The following is a 13,888-nucleotide window of genomic DNA, read 5'->3' on the forward strand; positions in this document are numbered from 1 at the left end:
GCATATTTTGGTATGTGTGTCTGTGTCAAAAAATTTACTTAACCTAAATTTGATTTCACAACCTCTGTTGGGTAGGTGGCCCTTTTTTGTAATTTGAATAATGGTATTTGTTTATTAAAGTTCACCACAACATATACAAGCTATCTTTTGTAAAATATATGATAATTTTGGTAAAAAAAAATTACAAGCTAAACAGTGCATTAGGTATCAGATAGGCTTTTAACAATACTTTCTTAAAATAGATCAGTTACTATTGAATACATATAAATATTGAACATTTCCAGGTCTCTGCTATAACAATATAAATGAACGTGGAGACGAACAGTTCCCGACAACATTGGAGGATCTACAAGGCTTCTGGGACATGGTGTTGCTTCAAGTTAGGAATGTTGATGCATTGTATGCTCATTTGGATAGTTTGAGAGCAAATAATTGGCAAGAGGTGAGGAATTTTGATTAAATTTCTACTTTTGTTGCTCTTACTCACAGCAAATACTTATAGCATATTAAAGATTTAAGTTAGTGCCGGGTTCTACTGGTGGGTGACCTGGTGCTTGCTTCAATGAGTAAGTTGCAATACAGCCAGGAAAAGCCAGTGTTACAGGTCTACCACAGGGTGCTAGCCTAGGGACCAAACTTTTACGATTAGTTCAGGCTCCAGGGGGGATAGTGACTCTGACCCTGAGAATGGGCCACCCAGAGTTGGCCCATTCTCCAAGTATAATACAGAAGACAAATGGGGACAAGCTCCTGATGATGTTAAGTGATACCGCCGCCTATGGACTGAACTGCTCTTACCTTGGAGTTAATACAGATAATATGTTGATATGTCAAATTTTCAAGTCTTAAATCATTCATATAGGTAACACATTGAATACTTATGACCGTCAAAAAAGAAATATACATTTAAAGCTTCTAATTTTACATTTACTGCCAGTTCTCAAATCAAGGGCGTAGAACGGAAGAGAAGAACTGACAATAAACTCTCCGCCACTCGCTTAATCGCCAAGATTTTTGTCACACAAAGTTACTTAGTTTCCGAGATATTTGTGAACATAAGAATTAATAATTTTATTTGATAAATTCAGATTTCACCGCCTCCATCCAAACCACCATCAATGCCGGTCCGGAGTAAGGTGGCTCGAACTCCACAAGTGAAGAATGAGAAGGCGCGTCTGGCGGCTGAGAAGAGAGAAGCCGACAGAAAAGCTATGCTGGAACATAGGAGGTATATTTTGATCATTTAAAAATTAAATGTTTAAATTCATTTAAATTATAAAACAACAGATGGCGTTGTGCGTGTTTAAAACGCGATAGCAAAACGTCATAGATATTTATGAATATTTTATTAGTTAATAATTTATAAATTAACAAACGACAAATTATATGCCGCCCGCGCGCCCAAACAACTAGTATAAGTAGCGGCACGAAACTCTAGCGCTGACCGTTATTGCGCAGAAGTAAAAAATAAGGTACCTGAGGGGGGCCAGCGCTAGACTTACGTGCCGCTGCCTATAACAGTCGTCATGAATAACAGATCAACAGATTAGGTTAATAAACCGCCTTCACCGGGGCATGTGAGGACCTTTATTTGGTAGTTCGTACTTCGCTCACTTCAGTGACCCTCCGTCCTGCCCTTCAGGCGGGCACAAGTCGAGGTCTCTCACAAGAGACTCCCTTGCGCGAGTCGCGGGAAACTACTGGCAGCGACCAGCGTACGGCTCTAGTCTCATCCCCGAAGTCCTAGTACTCCGGCTGTGGACCAAATACCAATGACCAATGCATTTTTGGAGCGTAGTTAACAATTAACATACAAAGGATAAAATCAGGCTGATCATCTACTTGCATATTAGATTAACAATGAAACAGATTCAGAAATTTGAGGCCTAGACCTAAGAAGGGTGTAATGCTTATTTATTTAATTTACGTGTTAATCCAGGCGTGTGGCACGCGAACGTCAACTAGCTGCTCGGGCATCCACTCCCGGACAAAGCAAAGAAACGGACCACTGCATGTCCGTTGAAGGGAGTCAGGTAATTTTATTTTAAATAACCAAATGTCAATTAAATATACAAAACGTTTCATCAAACAGTAATTTCAACTACCCCCAAAAATCTAGACAAGGTGGCGTTGTATGTCGCATCGCATGTGACGTACTGTGCTTGTAAACACGTAATTTTTTTTTGTTTGTTTCTCACTATAAATACCACTGAATATTGATTACATGGTAATATCCAATTTGCATCAAAATTAATTCAAGTAATATAAAATGTAGTCCCTCCTTAATAAATTTATCAGCTGTAAACCGTTAGAAAATTTACCCCCTATAAATTCTCTGGACTGGATTACCTAATTTTGGGGAGAAACTCCCAAGTTGGTTTCACTTCCCGCAATGCAGTCAATCACATATTAAAGTTGGGTAATTTTCTCTTTCAGGAAGTGGAAATATTTGTCGGCAAAAGTGCGCCAAAAGATATACCTCAAGGTGATTGTCCGAGTACGACCCAGTCTGACGATTCTCTACGCAGCTGATTGATGGAAGCGTCAAAAATCAGTTGTCACAATGATTAGGTTGTCAAAAGTCAGTGTCAGATGTCAAAGCGTAAACGGTTGTCGGGAATTGTTAAAAATATTCGTGGTCAAATGTTTGTCTATAGCTGTTAAAGCGTTAGTATTCGTAAGTTTGTCAAAGTTTTTCGTAAATAAAGCGATAACGGCATGATTTAAAACGTTTATTTGTAAAATAGTATATTTCATTACAAGTGCGGAAAGCCTGACATTGCAAAGAGTTTCGACGAATGTCTACCGAGCGAGCCGAGGCGCAGCCGAAGGTGAGGGTTGACAGTCGGAACATTTTTTCGCAACTGTATTTAAAAAATTGTCAACTGTCAAACAAAGATATCGTCAAAACAGCTTTGTTACATGCTTCTTCCTATTTTAATGAATTGATATATTTGATAAATTTTCTCTTTCATCTGTCATCGCTCTAACAGTTGTCAGAATGGGCTAAAAGCTAAAGTATGAAATATTTCACTATCATTAAAAGTCATATTTGATGAATTTTAAATTAAGAAATTTAAATTGTTCTGATGTGTAGTCTTTGCAGGGTATGTCAGTTGTCAAAATTTGATTTAAACCTTGACTTAAAATTCAAACTTAAATTATTAGTGGGTATAAAATTTGTTTCAGAGGAAAACTTTGGCAAAATTATGAAATATAGTAAAATTTTAGATTCTAGCAATGTTCTTATAATCTCCTTGTAACCAGATATGGCGGCTTTTATCACTTACTCATCTGTACATGCCAAAATTCATTAAAATTTGTTTAGTGTATCTTTATATCTACAACGGCCTATATAGCCTTCTCATATAGAAAGTAAAATAGTTTTCTTAAGATACTTAGACAATAGCACAAAATGCATAATATAAAGAAAAAGTTAAGTTTTCATTTCGACAACCCAACTATTTAATTATTTTTAAGTGTATTAAATATCGTATATAGAAATCATCGCTTCAGTCTTGTATGTATGCAACGTTAATGTCAAATTTGACATATGTCATTAACGATCAAAATTTAATAAATTTCCGTTTATTGTACTTGTTATGGAAAAAAAAATTCGCCGCTTGAATGATGTGTATATGCGATGTCTGTTTTAACTATATAATTTCAGTGTATGTACTATGATTAATTAAATTAAATTTTATCTGTGAATTTCAATTTGCGCTATTTAAGATTGTACTTGATTAAATGATTTTATCTATAATACAACGTGAATATCTCAATAAATTATTGTTTATGAGTTGTTTGTTTTATTCAAAGCTTAGACCATGAAATGTAGACGACATAGTTTTGGTTATGGACTCAGATTTCTGCATCAGTTTTATTACCAAATACCCTGGTAGGTCTGCCTAATCTGACACTCACCGGCGACCTGCGTCCAAGCCGCCGGTTTCCTCACAATGTCTTCCAGAACAAGCGAGCGTTAAACGCGCACATAGAAAATCCATTGGTGCACAGCTCGGGTTGGTACCTCGGAGATGAGAGTCGCATGCTGAAGCAACTAGGCCTGCTCAAAGACGTGTAAGTATACTGAAAATCTTGCTCATCTAGATACCATTGATAAGCAGATTCAAGGAAGAATTCAAGACTTAATGGTCCATTTAAAAAAATCCAAAAAAGATTAATAAATGAAGGAATGTGACTCGAGCTTCAGCAGAATATATCAGAGTGACACAAATATGTTTGTTCTGAGAAACCATTTCAATAAAAAATAAATATTTTTATTTGTTTAATATTTTGTGTGTAATGGAAATCACAATCGATTTGATCAAGTGACATTTATTTGTACGCATAAATACAATTATGTCAATTTTGCAAGTCAAGCCTTAAATGGAACGCCTCAGAGCGAGGTAACGCCGCATGCGTCATGTTTTTTTCGTACGTGCAGCCGGCTCCATTGGATTATAAGACGATTTCACGTCAATAAACATGTCTACGAGATATTCTCTCTGAGCTGATGTCTAAGCGTCGTGCTCAAGGAAACATCTGGAGCGGACTACTTGATTCCACTTCACGACAACGTAGACCACACACTATGTACTGTCTGCTACCAAATTAAAAGACCTTCAATTGGAATGTCTAAAGTCATCCATCGTATTCAACGGACCTTGCTCCAACATATTACTATTTTTATCGAAATTTGGATAAATTTTTGCAAGGTAAAAAATCAACTTTGATTGGGCAGTCGAAACCGTCTTCCGTAGGGATCAATGTCTCAAAATCTACTTTTTGTTCCTCTCATACAAAACGCCAATTTCATATGTAGATGTAATATAACTTAATATATACATAATAATGAGTAGAAGCTCAAATCAAATGGTCTTACTCTACAAATTCTCACAGCGGATTCCGCTCTCAAATCACTCCTGAAGGTGTCATGTTACAATTTGGTATTCTGATAAAAATAACCGCGACAAATGCGCCGCTCAAATGATATTCTTTACATTTGGAATTAAAATTAAAGGACTCAAATTAAATTTAATTAAACTAAGAGTCACAATTCACATCATTATGCTTAAAAAGAGTAGGTATTTGACATCTCATGTGCGTAATTAAAATCGGCGTGAACTCGATTTTTTACGTCAAATTAAAAGTTGCTTTTTCCTAGGTGAAATCATGATTTACAAGTGAGTTAGCCATTTTATTAGCGAATTTAAAGGTTGTTTTATGTGAAAATATTCTAATATAGGACAATCTATGTAAAGTTTAACTTTTTTGTATATTTTTTTGTATATTTGCTAAAAACCAGTTTTATTTTGTATATTTATATTTAGGAGAATACATTTCCACAAAGTTGCATATCAAAATTTAGTCGCTAGTATTTAAGATTTAAAAAAAATTACGGGTGCCGTTGCACAATTGCCGCACTTCTTCGCAGCCAGGTGTAAGCAGGTATGATTTCAATACATCTTGATTCATTAATGATATATCAAATTGAATTATTTTTTCTATTAATTATCGTACATGGGTGCCTAGATAAATCAGGCCGAAAATAAGAATTACCTGCAGTTACAGATAATAAATATTCAAAGTGGAGTGAGAGAGAGGTACGCATAACATTGTTTGTCACAATAATAATAATAGCGCATGCCGCATGGGCGACGGATAGTGTTCTCACTTCTCAACGGATTATAACATAAAAAGAAAATTGAGGATTTTAGAATTTGTAATAAACAACGTATTTACATTATTTTTTATTTCTGAATGTAAAATAAAATTGATAAAGATGAAGTTGTATATTTTATCTAACGAAAAATACGAAGTACTTGACTTTAATATCACATCTTTCAAAAAGTACACCATAATGTTATGGAATGTTCTATATATTTATAAATCACAACCCATTTTTATCTTTGTTAAATTTATATATTTCTTCACAAACAACGGTAATTAATTTATATTCTTATAGAAAGGCTCATAGGAAAAAAATACATGCTCACTCATCTTAAAAGTCTGTTCTGAGTGACGTCTGTTTTCTTCTTTTCTAAGTGTCCTGTATTTATATTGCCACATACATCAAAATCGTATAGAAAATACTACACCATATAGTATGTACATTTTAGTGCGTATCTATGATACGCTACATCGTTATTGTTTCGTCGTAAAAAAATATAACTATTACCTTTTATTAACAATTGAATCAAATAAAGATTGTACGGTGTGCGTGAAAAGAAACGTGGAGAAGCTTTGATTTTGTCTATAGCTTGACAACGAATGTCCGATGTCATTTCATTACTGTTTAATTATTTTAATGAATGTTCACTAAATAAATAGGATAATTAAATAATTAATAAATAAAGTTTAGTTATATTATGAAGAATTTGTGTGTGATTTAATTAATTTTGATTTAAAAATTTGTATGAGTTGTAAACATACGTCAGTTGACTTTTCGAGCTTCCTTCCCGCGCACGTCGCGTTTGTAGCAGTTGGTCATGGTCGTCCGCCAAACGAAAAGCCGCCATGATGGCTTTCTGTAAAATACGCTCAATATGTAAAGTTTCGTTATTGTTTTTCATTAATTGTGACTGAGTGCGTGCAAAAATTAATCATGGGAACGAACTAGAGTATGCAAAGTGTTATTTAAGGTCCTTTAGGACCTCCTAGAGGAGCTAAAAAGTGTGATAGAGGCGCGTTTAAGTGTCGACGCTAGCGTGTTTTGCTCTGTCAACAAGATGTCGAAGCTCTCTTTTAGGGCGAGGGCCCTGGATGCATCGAAACCAATGCCGATATACCTCGCCGAGGAGCTTCCGGACTTACCGGACTACTCGGCGATTAACCGTGCAGTACCTCAAATGCCTTCTGGTATGGAAAAAGAGGAAGAAAGTGTGAGTATAATACGCATTAAGGCTGTTCAGGAACTCTACCATCCGCTCCACCTACTCTATCGTCCGCCATGATGTTTCGGTTTCGTGACTTCACCACTAGAGGCGTAGTTAACATTAAATTAGATTTAATCGCCTTAATATATATCAAAACATGAAATACTATCGAAATTGTCGTAGGAAATAACTATTTCCCTTAAATTACTTTAATGCGCTTCAGGACTTTCACCAAATATTAAAGTTTGTTGTTGTTTTTTAGTATTTGGCGCGTTGCTATCATGTGTTAATTTTTTGTTAGTTGGTCTCACTTGCACCGCTTTGATATTTAATATCTCAGGACTCCTTACGAGTAGAGATATGCAATTTTGACTGAATAATCCTTGAATTATGAAGAAAAAGGGAGATTTATTTCAATTAAGTACGACTCACGGAACATACGTTTTTGTTTACAAACATTGCCGGTATGCCGAATAATTTGACTAACTTGTGATTTAGTTTTGAATAAACTGCTACAATTTTAGAAATATCCATTCATATATTAACAATATCCTGAATATTTTTCTTGACTTTTAACAACAAATAGAGTGAATAGTCGGCACCACTTTTTTTGCTTTGAAATGTTTGATTAGATTATCTAAATACTATATTTAGATTATCCTATACAATTTTAACATCAGTTACTTTACTTCAACTTAAAAATAATAGTATAATTTTATCCTTTATCTATTAGTATTTGAAATAATTTGTTTATAAATATTTGAGTTAGAGTCGCCAATGTGAGAGTCATAATTTTTTGTATTTTTTTATTCTAAAAATAATAACTATACAGAAAGCACGTCCCATTAAACTTAATACAACAACTTATACTTCTTGATGAGCTGATATGCAAAAATGTAAAGAGATATATAATCAAAACCATTTATCACAACATTGTTTAGAACAACAGTTTTGTTGACCAAAATAAAAGGACCCAGCTGTATTCTATTTTATTCTTTGATTTTCTTATTTGGTGATTACGTCTATGCTTGAAAATGCATTTTTGAGGATTCCTACAAAAGCTTAATACATATATGTACTATAATTTTTGAGAGCTTTCCTTACTTTTACTGACAAATAAGTGGGGGGGATTAATTGCAGTAATCTGCTTCCATAATACTGGAACAGCCCCTAAATTTTTAAAATTTTTCTCATTAATGACCCAACAACCCATACCATTTTGCGCACTGTAGTCTATTGATGTGTACACTTTACAATTATCCATAAATGCTATGTAAAAGAAATGATCCTGATAAGTTACTACTATCCATAAATGGAAGTTAAGTTTTAAACAAGCTCTGCAACATTGTCTGAGCTAATATTATTATGGTAGATATTCCTATTGAGGAATGTCTCCACCCGTCAGTCCTCCTACAACTTATCTGCTCATAGTCAGAAAACTGATTGCATGATGCGCTCTTGAAAAAAAAAAGTTTTAAACAAAGCTGGATGTACATCTTATAAACTGAAAATGGGTAATGGCGTTTGCAAGAAATCAAATTAAAATCATTTATTCATGAAGGTAACACAGTGTACACTTAAGAGTATCAAAAAAGAAACATTAAATGCTTCTAGTTTTAGATTTACTGACAGTTCACAAATCAAGGGCGTAGAACTTCTGGTCTACAGAAGAACTGGCAATAAACTCTCCGCCACTCTTTTTAATCACCATTTTTTATTTTTACACAATATCGCAAGGAGCAACAATGAAGTTACATTTATTATAATTATCGGAGGATTATATTGCTGTCTATTCATAATAGTACTTATTCAAAATCCATCCTGAATTTTTTGATTTCATTTATTTTTTTATAAATAGCTAAGCAATTTTTCTTTTTAAATATCTTGTGTTTGAATCTTTTGGTTAGTGAGTGTTGCATATAAATTGGATTTTGGCACAATAGGGAATAGGGAAATAGTTTATTGAAATTTTTGTCTCTCAATTCTCCACACCACAACTAACCTCACTCTCAGATACATGAACTATCTTTACCAACTGGTAAAGTTATATTACAAAGCCTGGTTTTTCGTAGGCGGACGAAGCCGGGTGGTAGCGCTGTTAAAATGCCTTATATTTAATAAAATTATAAGTATAATTTAACACTGTTGGATGTTACAGTTAGGGTGATTTGTATGGGGTAAATTTTTTGTTTAATTGTATACTTTATGTGTATGTCAATAAGATATGTATTAAAACGAACGGTAAACTATTATACACCCTTGGCACGAATTATGCGTACAATTGAATCTATACTAACAATAAACATTAATATAAAGAGGATATATTTGTACGTATGTTAACAATATATTTAAAAAAATGTAAATAAAGTAATGTGTTGTGCATAGACTTAGGATTTATAACCAACTTTGAAAAAAATCTTCGGCCCGCCGGTTAATATAATGTAAAAAAATAGATCGATTTTAAAACAAATGGTGATTCATCAGTATAATACTCGAAACAGAACAAATTAATTTCGAACGACAAACCAGGCTCCAGGAGATAAACTGCTCCTTATATGGAAATTGTATTCGTTTTTACAACAAACTACCAAGCGAGAGATAAGAGAATTATCACTGCTTAAATTCAAAACTCCCGTTAAACGTAATGAATAAATTTTATAAATTTGACGATTATTTATATGATTCTAATCCTTGAGATTGATTTGTTAAATGCAATTAAAAACAGTAGACTTACTTGCCAGTTCTTTTTTCCCGCTCTACGCCCTTGACTTGCAAACTGGTAGTAAATATAAATTTAGAATAAATTTTACATTTATTAGGATGTTTAAACAAGCAGCCTTTTATAAATATATGTAAATATGAAATGTACGCACTGAAAACTTGCTGAAGCAATTCTTAGTTCATGCTTTGGAGTCCAGCTGTGCTTCACTGATTTTTTCTATGATTTACTCTTTTTTGAAAGTGGTACATACAGATTTATTAATTATAAAAAAACCGCATAATCAGCCATATCAAAATATAAAATTAATATAATTGTCTAATGTGATGATATTAAGAACAGTCAAATTATTGCTCTCAATTTTTTTCTAAATATTCTTCCAAACTACAAAGGCACCTTGGCTTTAAAAAATTAAAGATATTTTATAATAATTAAAATCGTTAGGTAGAGCTAGTTACATTTTCATTTATTTAAATTAATTTAAGAATCTTCTTTTTGAGCATTTGTCTTCAACTTCGTTAGCTAATTAGCTACTTTTATGTATAAATGTATTATAATAATTCATTAAGTATACATTATGCTATAGTTAATTAGTCATTAGAAGGAATTTCTTTTTATGTATCAGGTTTGTGAAGAAGCGAGCGAGCCTATATTAATAACTTATGTATTCGGTTTTATATGTTTAAGGTTGAAAAACACTGCTGTAACATATTTATTTTATATACAAATTACGCCATCAATGCGTAGTATTAGCTAACGTAAATATTGGTGTCATCAGTTAATATTGTAAAAATCTTACACAATATTGATTTCTATAAATTATCAAATTTATCAGAGGAATCGCTGTCAATTATGTTTTTTTTTGTTTGTTATCCGAATCGGAAATGCATTTATGTGGGATTCTACACACAGCGGCTGTTCTACTTTTTGGGCTGCAGCCAAGGGACTCGTGGATACAAAGGGCCACCAGCCCACTGGCAACAAAAGTTGTTTTAAATTTAAAAAATATTTATAATAAAAAAAAATCCTATCATGTGGTTGGAATTTCTGAGATCAATCAACCCATGTGCCATGCGCGTCTATCGATCGGAACGGAGCATTCCACGTCGCTTGTTTTCGGTCGGTGTATTTATTCGCGTGTGCGTCTCACGCCCAGAGCCCCCACAGATTCATGTCTACACAGACACTTGAAAGAAAGAGAAAGCTTTAGTATGTATTATTATACATATTACAAAAAGATAATTAGGTAAACAAAAATTGCACAAGCCCCAACACTAGGATTCCCTGGGCAGACAGTCTCTTCTTTCTGAGATAATAACGGTACATGACGATAATGTCTAAATAACGCTTATATTTTATAATTAATATTATTGTTTATATGTATATATACATAACATTTGTGGAAAGGGAACCGTCGTGGAATTAAAGTTGAATCTGTTATGTCATTCTACTACGTAGGCAATTGTTATATTTTTTGTGAAGAAATGAAAATAAAAATTACATTAGATACTTCTTTTCACTGCGTGGTCCTCATTCCGCCCTGACTGATTCAAACTAAATTTGAGTTTGTTAAACTGAAAATTCACTGAAGTTCCAAAAAAATTTACGCAATGTGATTTAACTTTTAACCAACCACTAATATTGATATAGTATCTTTATAAGGGAAATTACGTAAGCAGACAGCAGGTGAATCATTATGTTCTTGTTTGTTATCTACTAAACAGCGGTGACTGTTTGATTATTTTAAATATTTAAAGTATAAATTTATAAGTTAGTGCAATATATATTTATTTACACTTCTTTCTTGTAATACAAAATTACAGTAGGTACATTTAAAATAATTGAAGAAAAAAAGAGCGCAACCCAACAGCACATAAAATTACTTAGACAAATTAATAGAACAAAGCATTATGCTTTATTAAGCGCCTATCGGATGGCTCATTGCCTACGCATTGTTGAGAGAAGAAGCATTTTTTAAAATAACGTAAAAACTACAACTTATAGTTGGAAGTGTAATTTTTTGTAACATTCCCATTCACAGTGATCCCCGTGATTGTTATGTATTTTAGTATATGTAACTTATACTGTAGAAAATGTTGTTGTCTGCGTGCTGTGGTGCTGAACAATCACGATTCACGATCAGATTATTCGAATAAAATGAAAATGTGTGTATAAAAATAATAATGTTGCATGTTAGATTTGAGAGCCCTTTTATGTAAAAAAATACCTGTTCAAAAAACAATTTTTATTTGTTTTTTCAAAGACGATTTAGATGTAATTTTTTAACCTTTCACACATCAAGTCAAGTCAAAAATCATTTATTCATATAGGTAACATAATGCACCCTTATGAACGTCAAAAAAACAAGAAATATACATTAAATCTCCTCCTACTTTTAAAAAAAGCATTACGGAACGGGTAAGTGAGTCTTAGGAGCATCTCCAACTCAGCGAAAGGTGTGCTCAGAAGCAACTCCTGTCATATGTGAATAATAAGAAAATTATGTCTGCCTATTCAATCCTAAGATTGTCATGATGTTTGATTTCGTTGGAGGTTGTTTTTGATCCAAATATCGTTATACGTGGACTTAGTTTACGTGGCTATATCTATTTTAAAGACTGGTGGTTTTTTTGAAGAATTAAAAATAACAAATTGTGTAGGTTGTATAATAGTCGCTACCTTATAATTGTAAATATTTTTTTTAAATATTATGAAATAGTCTATGTTTCTTCTTCGTTATCGTAGTTTCAGATTTGTCTAACAATATCTTTTAGGCCGCCAGTTAAACGGCGCTGTTTATTTAAAAGGCTAGGCTATCAATTGAACGGCTTATTAAGCTAGTTGGCTGCGAGATATACATATTATAATAAAGTAGCCATCTTATATTTATCATAAAGTCAGCGTTATATTGAATTCGAAAACTGAACAAAAACGCCTAAATTTAGATGTGGATGGGTCGAAGGTGTCGGAATGAAAGCCATTGCAATGAGCTGTTTATTATATAGTATTTGGTTTACGTGGGAATTAAAAAAATCATGTTGTTCCATTATTTACATAACGACGTACTAACGAGACGGTCGATATTTAAATAGGAAACGTTCGCTATAATGTCTGTTATAATACACTTTGTAATGTTATTATGTAAGCTGATTGTATATTGTGCAATAAATTTTGCATAATATATCTAGTAGTTTAAATATGATTATATATAAGTGTAATAAGTTTTTGTGATCTTTATTATAATTAAATTGGGATGAGTAATAATTTGGAGTAGGTACTTAACAGTTAGTTTGAATATCAAGTACTTAATGTAATATTTACGCAGTATTGGACATCATTTGTCATTCAGTTACGCAGTTATTATACATTTAAATAAAACATGAGCGGTGGGGTGGTTAAAAGAGGATGTAGGACAAGGACAACACAAGGATGAATAATGAGCGGCTTACAAGTAGGATATAATACAAGGCAACATATACCAGATACTAGAGAAGGGACAGGTCAAATAAGCGTGGTGAAAGTCACAAAAGTAGATGATTCCCTTCGGGACAAAGGCGTAAATATAGAAATAAATATATTTTTAACAGATATAAACATGAAATTCTTATTTACATAACGAGACGTTTGGAGTGTTTTTCGTAACCTACATCACGCTGACAGATAAAAATTTGTTATTATGATTCACTATTCGCTAACGCACTCGCTATCGCACTGCTCTACACACACATTTGCATGTGTGTGTAGAGCAGTGTTAGCCAAGAGGTTTCTACGTGTGACTCTAATTCCTGGAGTTGTAGGTTTTAGAAATTATCAAAATACTAATTTACAAAATTATAAAATAAAATTTGAAGCCGAGACCTAAAAGGTTTTATAGCTATTGGTTAAAACAAATGTGTTTATTAGTTGTAAGTAAAATGCGCTACAATCGCTTAATGTTAATAATTCTTGTGTAAATACAGCATTTCCATCTCATAATCAAAATCTTTAAAAGGTTATGCAAAAATATGTACTATAAATATTAAATATGTATAACGTAAAAAATAACATTTTATGTTGCTTTTGCGAATTGGCTCTGCGAATAAATGAAATATTCGATATACATATAAGTATATGTACTCGTAATGTTTTTGTCAAGGGGACTGATCTTATCAAGTTAACATAAAATAACTAGCGTTTATAATTTGGCTTTTTGTTTTAGTAATACATAGTAGTTTAGTTCTATACAACATACTTTGCTCTATTGTTATTACATTATTTAAATTAATGAAAAAGCCTTAAATGCTGAATATTA

The 13,888-nt window shown here is 32.8% G+C and overlaps 2 protein-coding genes across 5 annotated transcripts in view; both read left to right on the forward strand.

Moving 5' to 3' along the window:
- LOC110992645 overlaps positions 1 to 3,799 on the forward strand; it is a 28,247-nt gene extending 24,448 nt beyond the window's left edge. For all 3 annotated transcript variants that reach the window (XM_022258545.2, XM_045633993.1, XM_045633992.1), the window contains 4 exons: positions 285 to 442; positions 1,089 to 1,228; positions 1,940 to 2,033; positions 2,437 to 3,799. In XM_022258545.2, the coding sequence (XP_022114237.1) occupies positions 285 to 442; positions 1,089 to 1,228; positions 1,940 to 2,033; positions 2,437 to 2,532 (488 nt within the window). In that variant the 3' untranslated portion in view covers positions 2,533 to 3,799. The remainder of the gene's footprint in view (positions 1 to 284; positions 443 to 1,088; positions 1,229 to 1,939; positions 2,034 to 2,436) is intronic.
- A 2,639-nt stretch (positions 3,800 to 6,438) lies between these two features.
- LOC110992668 overlaps positions 6,439 to 13,888 on the forward strand; it is a 46,675-nt gene continuing 39,225 nt past the window's right edge. For both annotated transcript variants that reach the window (XM_045633960.1, XM_045633961.1), the window contains exon 1: positions 6,439 to 6,884. In XM_045633960.1, coding sequence (XP_045489916.1) covers positions 6,732 to 6,884 — 153 coding nt within the window. In that variant the 5' untranslated portion in view covers positions 6,439 to 6,731. The remainder of the gene's footprint in view (positions 6,885 to 13,888) is intronic.

The sequence above is a fragment of the Pieris rapae genome, chromosome Z (assembly GCF_905147795.1).
Source record: "Pieris rapae chromosome Z, ilPieRapa1.1, whole genome shotgun sequence".
Taxonomy (NCBI): domain Eukaryota; kingdom Metazoa; phylum Arthropoda; class Insecta; order Lepidoptera; family Pieridae; genus Pieris; species Pieris rapae.